The sequence below is a fragment of the Curcuma longa genome, chromosome 12 (assembly GCF_044706935.1).
Source record: "Curcuma longa cultivar G26 ecotype Majalengka, Jawa Barat chromosome 12, ITB_CL_G26_1.1, whole genome shotgun sequence".
NCBI classification, from domain to species: Eukaryota; Viridiplantae; Streptophyta; class Magnoliopsida; order Zingiberales; family Zingiberaceae; genus Curcuma; species Curcuma longa.
Genome location: NC_133872.1, coordinates 9,976,090 through 9,993,381, shown reverse-complemented (window position 1 = coordinate 9,993,381; position 17,292 = coordinate 9,976,090). Strand labels below are relative to the sequence as shown.

At 33.4% G+C, this 17,292-nt stretch overlaps 1 protein-coding gene and 1 pseudogene across 1 annotated transcript; one reads left to right on the top strand and one right to left on the bottom strand.

The window, feature by feature from the left end:
• Positions 1-1,021: 1,021 nt before the first annotated feature.
• On the bottom strand, positions 1,022-1,504 carry LOC141842877 (uncharacterized; annotated as a pseudogene).
• Positions 1,505-3,979: 2,475 nt separating this feature from the next.
• On the top strand, positions 3,980-17,032 carry LOC141843172 (mitochondrial import receptor subunit TOM20-like). Its single transcript, XM_074731211.1, has 6 exons — positions 3,980-4,184; positions 4,288-4,366; positions 4,488-4,657; positions 4,740-4,787; positions 7,970-8,053; positions 16,651-17,032. Exons 1-6 carry the CDS (start codon positions 4,086-4,088, stop codon positions 16,765-16,767), a joined length of 597 nt encoding a protein of 198 aa, XP_074587312.1. The 5' UTR covers positions 3,980-4,085; the 3' UTR covers positions 16,768-17,032.
• Positions 17,033-17,292: the final 260 nt, after the last annotated feature.

The window sequence follows — 17,292 nt, the reverse complement described above, 5'->3', positions numbered from 1 at the left end:
TTATCATTTTTTTTTTAGGATGATGATCTGAATTCAAGTGATAATATGTGCATTGATTCACATGGACTAAGGGTTGATCAATCATGAGAAAAATTAATGTACAAGCACTCAACCCAAAGCATGATTAAAAATTATTTTGAAAAAATGGTTTTAAAATAGCTTTTAAAAATCTTAGTGTAATTTATTTATTAATAGAAGTCATCATTGATAATATTGATATAAAGTTAGTTAGAGTAAAATATTGTACTTTTCAATGATTTTTAATTTTATAAAAATAATGACTATTTTTTAGAAAATTATTTTTCATTGAGAAATATTAACATAAGTAATGTTTTTATAATTTTTTAAATTATAAAATTACTTATGCATTTATGAATTTATACTATTGAGATAAGAAAATAGTATTGATTGATTTAGAAACTAAGGGGGTGTTTGGTTTGAAATTTTTTTTCTATTTTCTTTTTTTTATTTATTTTTTATTTTTTAATCTAATTTTTAGAAAACAGAAAATGTATTTGGTATCATATACTATTTTTCTATTTTCTAGAAAAAAATTAAAAAATACGTTTGATTTGTTAATATGAAAAATTATAAATAAAATAATATTTTTTTATCATCTTATTCATGGAAAAGAAAAAATCAGGCAAAATCTAACCTTCTAATATGCAATATAATATCTTTTATTACATAATGTCGATGTATGAATTTATGCACCGCATAACATGCAACTAAAATTATACATCAGAAGAGTAGTGTTTCTAATGCTTTTTTGTGTCTTCAAGAAAGTGGATTATCATCGTCTATGACCAACTCTTGCCCCATGCCATTAACTTCCATTTCATCATGTTAATTCATCTCAATGCTCCTAATTTATTTGATGACGAACCAAGAGTCATCTATCTTTAATATTAATTAAGCGAAATTCGAACACTTTGAATTATTAAAAAAAACTACAAGTGACTTTGAAATATAGAAACTATCAAATTATTACAAAACACAATCGAGATTAAGTGATACAATACTAGAAGTCATAGCCTTAAGGTGCACATCTAAAATCCAACAAATTTGGAGCCGCCATCGTGGCGGCGTCGACGGCGAGAAAGGCAGCTGCGTTGATCGCCACGCTCGATAGGTTGCAAAGCCTCGATGGCCAGTTGCTCCGCCTTGCCAGCCACCTCCGCTTGCACCCGCTCTAGCGCGCTCTGCACAGGCTGAGCTCAGGCAACCAGAGCGCCTCGACGTTGGCATCCAACAGGTCGGGCACCGAGCCCCACGCCCGAAAAATCGCCGCCTTCCTCCTCCTCTCCGCCTCGAGCCGCTCCGCGAGCTGCAACTCCTGCCGACCGAGCGCCCAAACCAGGGCCCCAGCGAGGGGGTGGTGCTGAGGGGGAGCAGGCGTCGCGAAGAGGAAGCGGGAGAGCACGGAGTCGACGGAGGGGTGGCCGAAGGAGAAGGGCTTTCCGCTGGGGGAGAAGGCGAGGATGGAGAGCTCGTTTGCCTTCATCGCGATCCTTTGACGGCCTCTGCTGCGACATCGGCTTGCTTGCGGGAAAATCGAAAAGGAGCGATGAGGTTTGTCGGGGAGAAATTTGGAGTTGGACGTGTAGCATAGCGCGTTTTCGTGTTTTCTAATTGTCAGCCGCATTTTTCATTCTCTACAGAAAATGACTTCTCATTTTCCAGATAATGAGATTGAAAAACACAAAATAAATAATAATTTCTAGAAAATAAAAAAATAAAAATGAAAAATGATCAAACCCCATAAATTATTCAATTGTCTATGTTTATTCCATAATAGTCAACTATACCTGACTTTGAAATGTTTGGATAAACATTCAAAAGGAGAGTCTCTCAGTGAAAACTAAAAGGGAGTATTTAAAAGGAGTGGATGAAGATTTTGGGGGCAATATGAATGTTGGAATTTTCTAACTAAAAATTTTAGAAATTTATTGGTGCAATAATTAAGGGGAGGTCCTTAGTTCTTGAAGAAGAGAAGGTTTTAAATACCAATAAGTTAAGGAGAAAGATGCTTTAAAGGAGGTCCACCTTATTAAAATGTTAAGCTCAAGGTTTCCAACCACCAGGGTAAATCGGGAAAAACATATGAACGACTATCGAACCGGAAGGAATCCAAGTTGGGAGATGTGTTTCATATGGGGAGAAGAACTTCCTAGATTAAGGAAAGAAGTTAAGAAGAGGAGGTTGGAACAAGGGAGAGGTATCCACCTTATTAAAATGTTAAGCTCAAGGTAAGTTTTGGACAAATTATCGAAAGACATACAGAATGGAAAGTAGGGAATCTTCACTCATGTTTTGATGAAATTTGGAGTCTTTGATGTATGTCAAAGGGAAAGGGAAAGGGAGATAATAAAGGATTTAAATTAAAAAATCTTGATTTATACTTTGTTAAAGAATGTAGAAAGTTGGGGTAATAAACAAGTATATCTTAAATATATTATTAAACATCTAAAAAAATAAAGATTGTTTGTACAATTGAACCCCTATTTAATAAATAGGTTGATTAGTTTTGGATTAAATTTTAATATTTGATCAATATGTTTGATAGTTGAGTAATATGTCAAGTAGTTCAAGGCTCATTGGATAAATAATATTAAAAAAGTCTAAGTGAGTAAATTGTGACAAATGATGATACCCTCACCTCAGGGGGTCCTCTAGTGCTGTCCTAAACAATTTGGAAGGGAGGTAAATTACAAGAGATTTCACCCTGTCCCAGTGGCCAATTGCATGAGGGGGTGAGACAATCAACGGGACATTCCACACTCGTTGAAAATCGACCCATAGATTGTATTGTGACAACTTACATGCAGAAACTATCTGAGCCAATTCGTGGAGGTAATTAATTAGATATTTAATAGTTGAAAATCTAACACAGAGTTGACAAAGGAGTTTGCATGAGCTTACCTACCATATAGACCTAGTCAATTAGAGGTGGACTTCAATTGATTGGAGTGTTCAGTCGACTCGAGAGTCGATCGAAAATTCTCTATTAAAAGAAAATAAAACGCTTCTATTTGAATTGTAGTGGGGTCCAATTAACTAAATTCGGTTCCAATTAACTAAACTGAAGATTTATTAAAGTTGATTAAAATTTTAACTGTTGACATGCAATGCTTATTTATGCTAGTCTAATCGACTAGATCACGTTTCTAATTGACTAGAGATATTAAATTTTTTTTTCAATAATATAAGTGCTCCAACGAAGCAATATCTAAGGGCCTACAATTACAAAGGCTAGCTGCGTCTTCATATTTTATTTTCTTTGATTATTGTTACATTTGTTAATGAAAATTTTGAGTAATTTGACAGAAGGATTGTGCACTTTACTACTATAAAAAAAAAAAGAAATCTTTACATTTGTGAGGTAGAAGTTTCTCATGACCACCAAGAAATCAAAAGCGCATACAAAGATGCCTAATCCTTTGATTGCGTTATTTTGAAATAAAATTAACTACAAATACACCGTAGCTTCAGATCGAATAGAATTTGCCACTCACAATCGATTTCCTACCGTTGCACCATTGCCCCGGGAACCACTTTACTACTATATGTGAGGAAAAAAAAAAGTTTACATTTGTGAGGTAGAAGTTATGAATTTAGAAGCAAAAGATAACTTTTGTTTTACAATTCAGATACAATTTAAATGCATTTAAAATAATAATTAACTACTTCATGATAGACATGAATATGTAATCGATCTAATTAATTTAATATAAATATTTAGCAGTATAAGAGAATTAGATTTAGTTTTTTTTTTTATTTTTTATAATTCAAGTGTAGAGATTTCGATCAAATTAATTTTGAAAATCGATGATTTCCCTTTTAATTCATTTATTTTATAAGATAAATCTAAAATAATTTATATATATTTAAAGGTTGATTTTTAAAATATTTTATTTATTAAAATTCTTTTATGTGCAGTTAACTGGGTGGAGTTGAATGGTGCTGACTCGCGACCAACTACGCCGCCGCCACCCCTCAACGAAGCATCGTGTTAGTCCTTCAGAACCCTAATTCCTCACCCAAGCGAAGCGAGTCGGAGCGGGGGTCGGACAGGGGCGATATCCATGGATCTGCAGCAGAATGATTTCGAGCGTCTCGTCTTCTTCGAGCATGCCCGCAATGCCGCGGAGGCCGGCTACGCCAAGAACCCCCTCGATGCCGATGTTTGTTCCACTGATTTTGTCCGTTTAGGCCCTCTTTATGCATTCATTCTGTTCGTTCATTGCTAACTTTTTTTGGGGTTCTTTGTTTTTTTTTTGTTTTCAGAATCTCACGAGGTGGGGAGGAGCGCTTCTTGAACTATCCACGTTCCAGAGTGGGAACGATTGCGTAAAGATGGTTCAAGGTCTGTAACGAAGATTTCAATGTGAATTTATAGAATGGTTTTCGCAAACTTTATTGGTAACGTGAAAAATAGGTAAAAAAAAAAAAGTCACCTGAGCTCCGCTTTTGGATTTCTGTGGCAGATGCTATATCAAAACTGCAGGAAGCCTTGGTGTTAAATCCTAGCAAGCACGACACCTTGTGGTGCATGGGAAACGCCCATACTTCTCATGGGTTCTACACGCCTGATCAACAGGCTGCTGCAGTTTGTTTTGAGAAGGCAGCTCAATGCTTTCGTGAGGCTGTGCAGCTGGTAACACTTTTCATGCACAGACGTCCAGTTCTTCTTGCTATTTGTTTGTCTTTTGCTGCAATGAGAATTCACATTATTGTAGGATCCTGGAAATGAGCTATATCTTAAATCCCTGGAATTATCAGCCAAGGTACACTCTTATGCTCATTTCCAAAAAAGTTCAGAATATAGAAGTTCTTTGGTTTACTGAATGGTTTGACTAGTCTATTCATAATGGGTTTTTTGTGTGCATTGTCTAGTTCTGGCTTAATTGTCACAGATTAATGGTTTGGGCAGTGTGATCATATCCATACATTTTAATGAGTAATGAATCTTTCCTCGTTCTTAAAGAAGTTATTTAGTGCTAATTCTATGCAATCACACACAATGAAAATCTCTATTATAAGTCTTTTTTTATTTCTCATCATTGTCATCTTATTCCTGTAGCAATTAGGTGCCCATACTGCACTGTTTATGTTGTCAATTGGAGGACCAGATATGCTCAACACTCTACTCTTCTAACTCCTACTGAACCTTCTTGATTCTTATCTAGATTAGGATATCCTACTAGGCTACTAGCCATTTAGTTTACCTAATGGACATTTTATTTGTTTCATAGGCATAGACTTTATGCTCAAATTTTAGTCAAAAGTGATTATCAATTGTTCATATTCTTTAAAGCAAAAGACATAGAAGGTTCATGCAATGTATGTGTAGGTAGGGTTGGTCTTATTACCTTAACTTGAGACAATTTTTTGTTTCTATCACCTAAACTCTCCTTAAGTATTCCATGAAATATTGGAAGTCATGTCCTAGTTGGGGTAGGAATGGGAATTGGAAGTATGCCCTACCTGCCCTAATCCCATTCCTGTCCTTAAGTATTCCATGGGATATTCAATGCAAGTAAAGAAGACAATGCTTACTCTTCTTAAGTAAAATCAATTTAGCCAGAAATTTTCTCAAATTCTGTATCAGCACTGTGTCTTCATTATATTTTTGATTGCTTTATTGGTTTTTGTTTCTATTATGGGACTTTCTATTTCATGCAACAAGTTGGAAGTTCATCAATAACTATAGCTTGTGGGGGAGTGTATGAGTTAATAGTTATAAATGCATATTTAGTACCACGAGATACTTATTAGGTTACACTAGAGTCCATATATAATGGTTCTCTTTTGATTAACATAATACAATTTAATTTTTTCTTACTAGAACCAACTCAAACTTACCAAACTTGTTTCTTAATTGGGACACACTAAAAAATATTAGTATGGAAAAAGGAAGCATGCTCTAACATAGAAAAGTATATCAAATTATGGTTATTTGGATGTCCATATATCAATTGAATAATTCATTTTTATCCACTGTTCAAGATTAAGACTAGGGATTTTGGATTTTGTTCCATTGGAACCAAGATTTGAAATCTTGTTTCAAGCTGGGTTTAAATCCTGTCCAGGATAAGATGTTTCCGTGCTGTGTTTGTAGTGTCGATAGTGCCAACACATGATGCCAAAGACACTAAGACACGAAGAGGAAGGAATTGGAGAGAAGAAAAGAAAGAATTAAAATCCCTAATGACCTAACCTCTTCATATTGTTGCCTCACGTGTTGTAGTGGCCATCATCTTTGCAGTCTATAGCTGAGTGACTTCATTGTCTTGGCCAGCTCGTAGAAGCCTTGAGGGGCTTTGTCATCTTAGACAGGTTGTGGAAGCTTTGTTGTCTCAAACAGGTTATTATTGAAGCTTTGTTGTCATCTCAAACAACTCACAAAAGCTTCATCATTGCCTCAAACAACTTGTGGAGGCTCTGTGGTTGCCTTAGACTGGGAAACTTGGTAATTGTGGTTAGTGCCTCGCAGGGTTTCTTATTGCTGATGTCTCTGAAGTGTTTGCCTTCTCGAACATGTTTCACATGTTGCTGTAGTAGAGGAATGAGTGCCTATTGCCACAGAACAATATTTTAATTAATTAGAACTTTAATTGAATTCATTTAATCTTCTTCTTCACTTTCTCCTCACTCTTTTTTTTTGACATGTCATGGATGAGTTCCTGTGTTTGCAGAACATTTTCTTATTACATTTCAAAAGCATTTGAACATGAATTTTGGAAAAAAATATTTATTTTCTCTGGTCAGTTTCCTTCATTTTCTTCCAAAAGATCACCTTCACAGAAACTTCAATCATCCGCCCAACCAATGGCAGTCTAATCTGTTTACTGAATTCAAATCAAATTGGATCCATGATTTAATTCTTAAGTATGGGGCATCAATGAATTTTCTCTAGTACTTTTTGAATTGTTCTACTTTGATTAATCTATTTATTCATAGATAGAGCCTAAAAATGCTTTTGCATTATTACTGTTGGAAATTTAAGGCCATTTTCCATGGCTATTTTTTTCTGCTTACGTGTTCTCATTTATATGGTAATTGAGGTCATTGCTTAAATTGGACTACAAAGTATATGACAACCATGAGAATTTGTGATTTTCCAAATTAAAATCAGTGTTCGACTTTTTCTAGTTGACATTTTGGTACTTGAGTTGTTTGTAGTGAAACATATCAACTCGAGTTTTGTCTGATTCCAGGCATAAATATCATTTAGGATGCCTATGAGGGAGAAACTGATACAACTTGAATGTGACTGGAGTAAGCTTGCATCATTTAGCAATGGAGTCTCTTTTGGCACCAATTAAAATCTTTCTACTCCTGAGGTTAGGCATTAGATGTTCAAGATAATTTTCAACTCTTTTTTGTAGTGTACCTTCGTTGGATGAGTTGATGATATCCTCATGGACCTCATCAAATGGATGCTATTATACTGGGAGTTGTTGATTAATTGGTGCTTGACTGAGCTGGCACATCTCGAATTTTGATTATTGTTGTGCATGCTAAGGATATGTCTCGCTCCTTTAGATGACATCTACAAATGTGAGAAAATTGGTTGAGATGGTATGAAAATGGTCAAAGATGACTAATAGATTGTATAGTTAGAAGAGTTGTGTCTAGAATAAGTGTAAGATGTAGAGGGAGGCCAAGCATACCATTAACTAATGTAATAAAAAAATAATATTATTAGTGATATTGCTTTACATAGAGTTTAAGGGAAGGATATGAATATTGTAAGCCCTTCTTCATAGTTAGGATAGACAACACTAGATGATGATTACTGTTGTTTTTAACAGGAACAGGAACTAGCTGCAAATGTATCACTAAATAGGAAGTTTAATTAATCACTTTTAGCTTGAGTCAGTGTCCTTTCCTTTGTGGATTAGCCAATTTCTATTTCATTTTGCTGCAGTTATTTAAACCTATTATAAACTGTAAATATCTTCAGGCACCAGAATTGCATGAAGAGCTCCAGAAGCAGATGGTGAGTCAGCCAGCTTCACAAGGAACAACCTCTGCTTCAACTACAAAGGTAGTGTTCTGCTATAATCTAGAATGTTGCACCATTTCACATGCCAGTCTTTTATTTAATTGAAAATCAATTATATTTGAGTTCTCTGCTTAGTATCAATGGCTAACCTTTTTTCTAGTATTTTCCCCTTATTCTGCTGTATTATCGACTATCCAAAAATTAAATGTAGGTTTTTGAATGCTTTAATGTTGAATAAATCCTTCTACAGATAGAGAGGTTGAGAACAAATAACTAGTAGGAATAGAACTAATCTAATACTCCCTCTCAAGCTATCCCATAGACATCAATCATACTCAATTTGTTACAAAAAAGAGATTGAAAGAGCTCACTGAGACATTGGATGAAGAAATATGAAGAATTTAATCTTTGGAAGAATATAAGTTTCTTGCCTAATATGGTGATCTAAAACAATAATACTGTTGCAAATTGATATTTGCAAAAAATGCAGCAAAAAAAGTTGTGGGGTTGCCTATGAGGGTAAGATTGCTCCTAAAGTTGTGGGGTTGCATATGAGGGTAAGACTATTCCTAAATCATAAAATATTGAAAAAGAACGAGTAAATTTCGTTACTTCTAGTGAGATTATCATCATCATGAAGCTGTGATTGCCCCAAGTATATGGGGTTTGCTACATGATTCTTATCCCCCATTGAGCTATATGGAAGAACATATCATTAGTAATTTTACATTTACATCCAGATGCTAATGTATGCGAATGTGATGGTAACTTTTTGACGACCTCCTAGCCTAGTCTTTGCATGTTGAGTTGCCCATGTGGTTAGTTAAGGCACCTCATGTCACTTACAGGTCACAATTTAGCCTAATGAGAAAAAAGGTTAAGCTTTATATATATAGGTTTAGTCTTTTCACTTTGCATGTCTAGGCCTAACTCAACTCTCAACCCTTTTGCGTCTCAACTTTGGCTATCTATGACTCTAGGACCAGCATTCCAGTTTTATTTGCTCCTTGAGAGATTATCTTAGAGAGAGAAAAGTAATGATCTCATCTCTACTCTTAAGAGGAGAAAAGAAAACACTGGAAGAGAGTAGTTACCTTCTCTTTAGTATGAGACTTGGTAGAGAGACTTGACAATAGATTCGAGTTTGCAACTTGAGGCAATAGGAAAGATGTTTTTGCTTTCTTGATTCTTCTTTCTTAGTGTGGCTAGATTGCAACTTTGGCTTTGAAATCTGAATTTTGGTGCTGTGAATTGCAATTTTTTCTGTGTCTTTGCCTGAAGCAATGCACCACCCAAGGGTGTGTCTAAGTTTGATTTGCCTTTATGTGGACACTGAGTGTCAATCGATTCCAACCGCTTGGTATTTAAGTTACAAATACTACTTGTGGGTGGATGAATAGAGAGACAAGACGTTTAGACCTGAGTTCAGTGGTTGGGTGGTTTCTTACGTCCTATGTTTTCTTTCTGGTGAGTAGAAGTATTTTTGTGGATCAGGATCCTACTGAAGGAAGATGATATTGGTATTTTGTCTAAAGGTTATAGATGCTAAGGAAAAACAAGCACTAGAAAGGATGAGGAGATGCTGCAGTGAGGTGTGCTAGCATAAACTATTAAAGCAGAAAAAAAGGCCCAACTGAAGAAGACAGGAGAGTATTGGAGGGACTGACTTGCCATGCATCGCATTGGGTGAGAGGAGCCATATGGTGCTGCAGCAGGGGTGGGATGCAAACAAATAGAGGAAGGGAAGAGGTGGAAAAGTGGAGGTAGGTAGAGAAGGGGTGTCACATGCCATCTAAGCTCAGCCTAGAGAAAGGCAAGCTTTGCTTGACACACTTTATATATAGAAATGCCAGAGTAAAAAAATAAGCTATACACTTACCAAACACATACCAGGGGTAAAAATCATGACTCATAATGCAAGTGTCAGAATGACCAACTTGAAACTGGAAGCTGAAACAATTGAGCATATATTTGTAAAGTGGATAATCTAGAAAGACGTGCATGAATTATTATCTTAAATTAAGAACTAGAAGGAATTACAAGATTTAAAGTCCACATTTAAGCATTAACATTTCTCTTAAGTACTTTGTTAGCGATGAGCCAATCTTAAATTTTCCAATTTAATTCCATGTAGTGCATATGTGCTAATTTTGAATATTTTTTGTTCTTGAAGATTTTATCTTAAATTAAGAACTAGAAGGAATTACAAGATTTAAAGTCCACATTTAAGCATTAACATTTCTCTTAAGTAATTTGTTAGCGATGCACCAATCTTAAATATTTTCCAATTTAATTCCATGTAGTGCATATGTGCTAATTTTGAATATTTTTTGTTCTTGAAGTTTTTCAATTTCTTTTCTTTTATTACCGATGAACCAATCTGAAATTTATCTTCAATTTATTCTTTCTTGCGATATTTGTTTCCTTGTTTGTATTATTCTTTTTCCTTGTTTGCATTATTCTGTTCCACTGAGAAAAACTCTCCTCTTGATGAGTTGTCGACTTCTCTTCTTAGATCTTCATTTCTAAACATAAGGAATAATTACATCAATAATTCTGTTTAGCAATATTTCTTCATTAATTTTCTTCTTTGGATGTCCTTTCTAATGAGAAAGAAATTGATGCACTTTATTTCTTTTTGCACTTTGACTTTGAAATATTCTTTTTTGGTCATCATTTTCAACAAATAAGAAAATATCTCTATTATATGACGAGAATAACATTCATGCTTTCATTGAAATCATGTTGTGTGAAAGCAATAATGATAAGGATAATTCCACAAAATCTATAACAAAATCAACATATGAAGATGAATGCTTGAATTTCTTTAAGCAAATTTGTATATCCTCTAATTTAAAAATTGAATTTCTGTTTAAATAAGTTGAAAAGTTAAATTAACGAGCATTGTAATAATTTTTTTTTTCTCACAATATAATCAAATAAAGAAGATATGCATGGTATGAATACTTCTAATGTAGATGTGACGAAGAAATTGAAATTAATAAATGCAATATGAAAATTTAGCATGCCATTAAATATTTTATAATCATGGTTGGTCCCAAGCCCTGATAAAGGAGCAGGGTTGCGTTATGTTACCAGCCAACGTTAAATTAAGGCAGATATTCAATAAATGAATCCATTAAACTATTGTGCTAATAATAAGTTGTTTTCCGGAAGGACGTGTTGCAAATCCAACTGTAACATCTCAGCAAGGACTGCTACATCTCCATAACTCGGATGGTGATAAATACGTAAGAGTTCATGTTGTAGGGTTCAACTGTAACGTATCGACGATGATCGCTACTTTTTCATAAGAACTTGGGTGGTGTTAAATATACAAGAGTTCTCACACCACAGGTTGGATAAGAATAAATATTATAGGAAAACTAATAGTCTATGATTTGGAACATGGAACATAGAAACTCTTATTGGTAAAGTAATGGAGGTAGTAGAGATGATGATTAGGAAAAGAATTAGTATTTTGTGTGTACAAGAGACAAATTGGTAGGCGAGAAGGCAAAGATGATTGAGAATTCGAGTTTTAAGTTATGGTACATAGGAAAGAGTAAAACAAGAAATGAAGTGAGTATTATTGTAAATATTTTGTTAAAGGATGAAGTTGTAGTAGTTAGAAAGGGGATAGAATTATAGTTCTAAAGATAATAGTGGAGAAAGAAACTATGAATATAATTAGTATATATGCACCTCAAGTAGGATTAGATGAAAATACCAAATTAAGGTTTTGGGATGACCTAGATGAAGTATTATAGGAGACGATCTAAATAAGCATGTTAGAGTAAAAAATGAGCAATATGAGAGGATGCATGAGAGTTATGAGTATGGAACAAGAAATGAAGGGAAAACTATATTGGATTTTGTAATAGCATATGATTTTATACTAGATAATATATTTTTTAACAAAAGAAAAGAATACTTGATCACGTTCAAAAGTGAGAATAATCAATTGTAAATTGACTTTCTTATAGTTAGGAAGAGGGATAGAAATATTTGGAAAGATTGTAAGGTCATCTCTAAAGAAAGCTTAACTATCCAACATAAGTTACTAGTGTTGGATATATGCCTCATATATAGTATAAATAGAAGAAAAATATACACGATTCCTAAAATTAAGTGGTGAAAGTTAAAGAATAGGAAGCAAAATATATTTAAGGAGAAGGTAGTAGTATAAGCATTAGGTGAAATATATGGTGACTCTAATACGGCATGGGATAAGATAGTATCAAAATTGAAAATAATAACTAAGAGTGTACTTGGTGAGTCAAAGGGGTATGCACCATCAAGTAAGGAATCTTGATAGTGAAATGAGAAAGTATAGAAGAAAGTGAAGGAAAAATGAACAATGTACAAGGAATTATGTATTTGTAAGAATGAGGAAAACTTAAAAACATATACAATAACTAAGAGGCTAAGAAATCAGTGAATGAAGTTAAGAATGAAAATTTTTGAACTGTTACATTGAAAATTGATACAAAAGAAGAGAAAAAAGACATTTATAGAATAGCTAAAGTTAGAGAAAGGAAACAAAAGATCTTATCCAAATAAGATGTATTAAAGATGAATGCAATAGAGTACTAGTAATGATGGAGAAATAAAAGAGTAGTGGAAGAGATATTTTCATCTACTTTTTAATGAAGATTTAGGTGACTAACTTGACTTAGGTTATTTAAGTTGGTCAAATGAATATAGAAATTTAAATTTTTATCGTAAAATTCAAACTTTAGAAGTAGAACAAGTTTTAAATGTAATGCAATGGAAAAGTCGTTGGCCCAAATGATATTCCGATAGAGATATAGAAGTGCCTAGGGAAATAAGGTATTGAATGACTTATAAAATTATTTAATATGATATTGAAAACGAAAAAATGCCTTATCAATGGAGGATAATAAAAGAATAAGAGAGATGTACTCTGTTCCCTTATAAAAGAATAAGAGAGATGTACAAACTTGTACAAACTATAGGGGTTTAAACTAATGAGTCATATTATGAAATTTTGAGAAAAAGTAATAGAAAAAAGATTAAGGAAGGAGACTATGGTGATCGACAATCAATTTGGGTTCATGTTTGGAAGGTCAACAATAAAAGTTATACATCTTCTAACTGAAACGTATTGGGAGCAAAAACAAGATTTACACATGGTATTCATTGACTTTAAAAAATTTATGATAGAGTTCCAAGAGAAATTATATAGAGAATTTTAGAAAAGAGAAGTATTAGTGTAACATATATTGAATTAATTAAAGATATGTATGAGGATGTAACAACTAGAGTGAAGACTTTAAGCGAATTAATTGAAACATTTCTAATAAAGATAGGGTTACATTAAGGATCAGTTCTAAGTTTCTATTTTTTTGCACTAGTTATGGACAAATTTATTGGACATATTCAAGATATAATATTGTGGTGCATGTTGTTTGCAGATAATATTATTTTGGTAAATGAGATATGTGAAGAAGTAAATGCTAAACTAGAATCTCGATGGGAAACACTAGAAGTGAAAGATTTTAGATTTAATAGAATAAAGATAGAATATATTAAATTTAAGTTTAGTAATATTAGACGTAATGAGATAATTGTTAAGATAGGAGATGACGAATTATCTAAAATTGAGAGCTTTAAGTATTTATTGATCATTTTTGCAAGACAATGGAGGGATTGAAAGAGATGTCTTATATAGAATACAAGTAGGATGGTTGAAATGAAGGAGAACGTCGGGTGTTTTATATGATAGTAAAGTACTTTTAAAATTTAAAGGGAAATTCTATAAAACAATAGTTAGATCTGCTATGTTATATGACGTTGAATGTTAGATTATGACTTGAGCACATGAGCAGAAGATGAAAGTTGAGATGAGGATGTTAAAGTGGATGTGTGGACATACAAGAATGGGCAGAATAATAAATGAGAGCATTAGAGAGAGTCCGAGTTGCATCTATTGCGGGAAAACTCCCAGAGACACGTTTAAGATGGTACGAACATGTACTTAGACGATCAATAAATACTCCTATTAGACGATGTGAAACTAAGACAAAAAAAGACTTGGTTAGCAACAATAAAGTAAGATAAAAATTATTTAAGTATAGATAATGATATAGTAGGGGATGGAGTCCAATGACGTAAAATGATTCATATAGCCGACTCCACCTAGTGGGATAAGGCTTGGTTATTGTTGTTTTTGTTGAAATCTTAGTACAATTTCCATCATCTTATCAGTAGATATATTTCTAATATGCAAAGTAGAGTTCTTGGTTTGATAGATAGAAGAAAATAAGGTATTTAATTAAATTGGTTGACAAACATTAAAGATATAAGTAAATATGGAAGGAATCATACCAAGTGATTGTAAATTTTTAAATTGTCATCTTCTATTACTAAATCATGATGTTTATTGTGTTTAGTTTCTTTGGGCTTCTTTAGATTACACGAATGTAGTATATTATGTTACTCAAAGTCATGCTGATTGGACTCCAAAGAAGTCAAGTTAATAAGAGGTTCTTCTAAAATTTCATCATTAAAAGGCTTATCCAAAATATCACTAGAGGACTTCTGTAAAATATTTTTAGACGATTTCTCTAAGGTTCAGTTGTAAAGAGGTTTATTCGAACACATTTCTTATATTTTAGCGGCAAGCTCATGGATCGTAAGAGAATTAAGGTTTTTGAGTGATGTCTTAAAGTTCAATTCACTTGAAGATGACTGTTTTGTTTTTACATATTTGTTAGACAATCGTCTCTTAACGTTTAGTGGGACATCTTTTCATTAATTGTCTTTTCATTTCATGCCAATATGTGATGGGTTCTTGTCTGTCTTGGTCTCTAATACTTTGAACGTATCGCTAATAAATTTTAGCGAGTTCACTAAGTGTGAATTTGACAAATCTTACTCGTTCAATGGAGGTAAAAAATTATGTTGGTCAAAATAATTTTCAATGTCTAACCAATCAAGAAATACATTTGGTTCTGTAGTTCCATCAAACGTAGGGCCATCTATCCTAACACATGGTTCAAAAAAAATAATGAGGTTCTTATTTAGGCATGGGATGATATGATTGTGACCCATTCCTTAATTTAGTAGTATATAAAGAATAACCATTATAATCCTTAAGTTCATTGTTCACAGAGCAGATGTTCCTAAAATCTAAATCATATATATTTAGTGGTAAGTATGTTGTTTTCTCTCATAAGTTAATTCAAATATGGACAAGTAATGATGATTATAAAATAAAATAATATGATAAATTAAAAAAAATGTAGGAGAATATGATATGCTAACATACAAGTAGAGTAACTAAATTGATGATGATATTATCTTTGATGGAAGATGATTAAATAAAATAGGAAATATTTTATTTGATGGATGATGATTAAATAAAATAGGAAAAATTCTATTTGATGGATGATAACTAAACTAAATAGGAAATATATTTTTTGATGGATGATGATTAAACTAAAAGGGAAATATATTTTTTTATAAATGATGTCTAAATTAAATTGGAAAAATATGATGATATTAGATTTTTATGAACAAGATGCTAATATGCATGAATTTGTGAGAAAAACTAATTAAATGTGAGTAATTTAAAATTACCAACTAAATAAACAAAATTCAATTTTGGGAAGAGGAATTGCATTTATACTCAGATGATGCGAGATTCATTATGTTGAAGTTGCTCGAGTCTTGAATTGGACTAGTGGATGGAGATACTTAATCAGCTCTCTTTGTTGAATCTAGAAGAGACGATTGTTTTCTTATAAATTAAAATGCAAAAGCACAATTAAATCTTTCTATGAATTTTGTTGGCTCTTGATTGTGTCAATATATTGTTTGCAATTGAGGAAGTTGATGGACAAATTTAGCAAGTTAATGCATGATGGTCATTGCCATTGTGATGAGCTAACGATGATGATGCTTTGGAGTATGCGATTGAAATTAACAAGATGGAAGTGATAAGATTTTCAGTGTTGTCATAAGTGTTCATCATGGCAACGTAATGGGAACACCACAATTTTATTTTTACTTTTTTTGCTTATTTTTTTTTTCTCGGTTCTTTTTTTCTCACTTTTTTTTTTATTTTTTTTCTTGGTTGATTTTTTTTGCTGTTACTGTTACAACAGTATGGTAACAATTTTTTTTAAAAAAAATGCTGAGACTGACTGCACGAGGAGGGGGTGTAAAAATCCAATTGGAACCCAATTAAAGAGGAACAATCAGGAAGGAGTTGTTGATGAGAATGGTGCCAAAGCTGGGGAGGATGGGGAATGGTGGAATAACTAATATCGAAACTGAATCCTGAGGAGAATTAACTCCTATCAGTTGCTTATTTTTTGCACAGATAAACAAAGGATCACTTAATTATCAAGTATCTTCTTATTTTAAGATCAAGTTATGCATTGTTTTGTTGATACCTACATGAACTTGTTTATCTGCTAACATCCCAAAGATAAGGCTAGTGTTATTTGCATACCCATTATAAAGTGAAAAGATGAGATAAAGTGTTTTACTCCTTTTCAGTGTTTAACCAGCTACACCAATTCTGTAATTTCTTTATGCTTCACGCTCGATAGAACTTAAGTCTTGGAGATTATGCAAGGATGTTAAATATTCTTCTGTCAAAATTACAGACTCCCAAGAAGGACAGTGACCTAAAGTATGACATACTCGGCTGGGTAATTCTTGCAGTGGGTATTGTCGTCTGGGTTGGTATGGCCAAATCCATTCCCCCTCCACAACCCAGGTAAGCTGCCATGCCAGAGACTCGATCTGTCGGAATAACGACAGTGAAGTTCACTAGCGAGCACAATGATCTCTGGAAGTGTAGGATCACTACGGGAGTAGTTTCTCTTCTACACCATTAATTCTGGTATATGATTGACCCACCCACCTTTTTGTGTGCTCATTTGATATGGGCACAATGAATCTGTTGTTGCGATAAAAGGTAGGATAGCTCGTGGAACTCGCCCGGTTAATTTATTAAATGTTAACAAATTTCCTTCAATTTTGTCATGCAGTCCTGGTACACAGCTGAATAATCCATCTCTTACTTGCACTGTGCAACTGATCAACTTAATGGTTTCACTATTCTGTCAATGCATCTAATAGCTTGAGATCTTATCATAATTTGTTTATGCATTGAATAATACACCACCCCTCCGTATATAAGCTGCTGCAACATTGTAGTTTTTGCTTGTATCAGCAGTATCGGCCATTTTGTAATACTGTATTTTTGTGCTTCCGATGCCTTGTGGTGTGTGACTTGGGTTCGG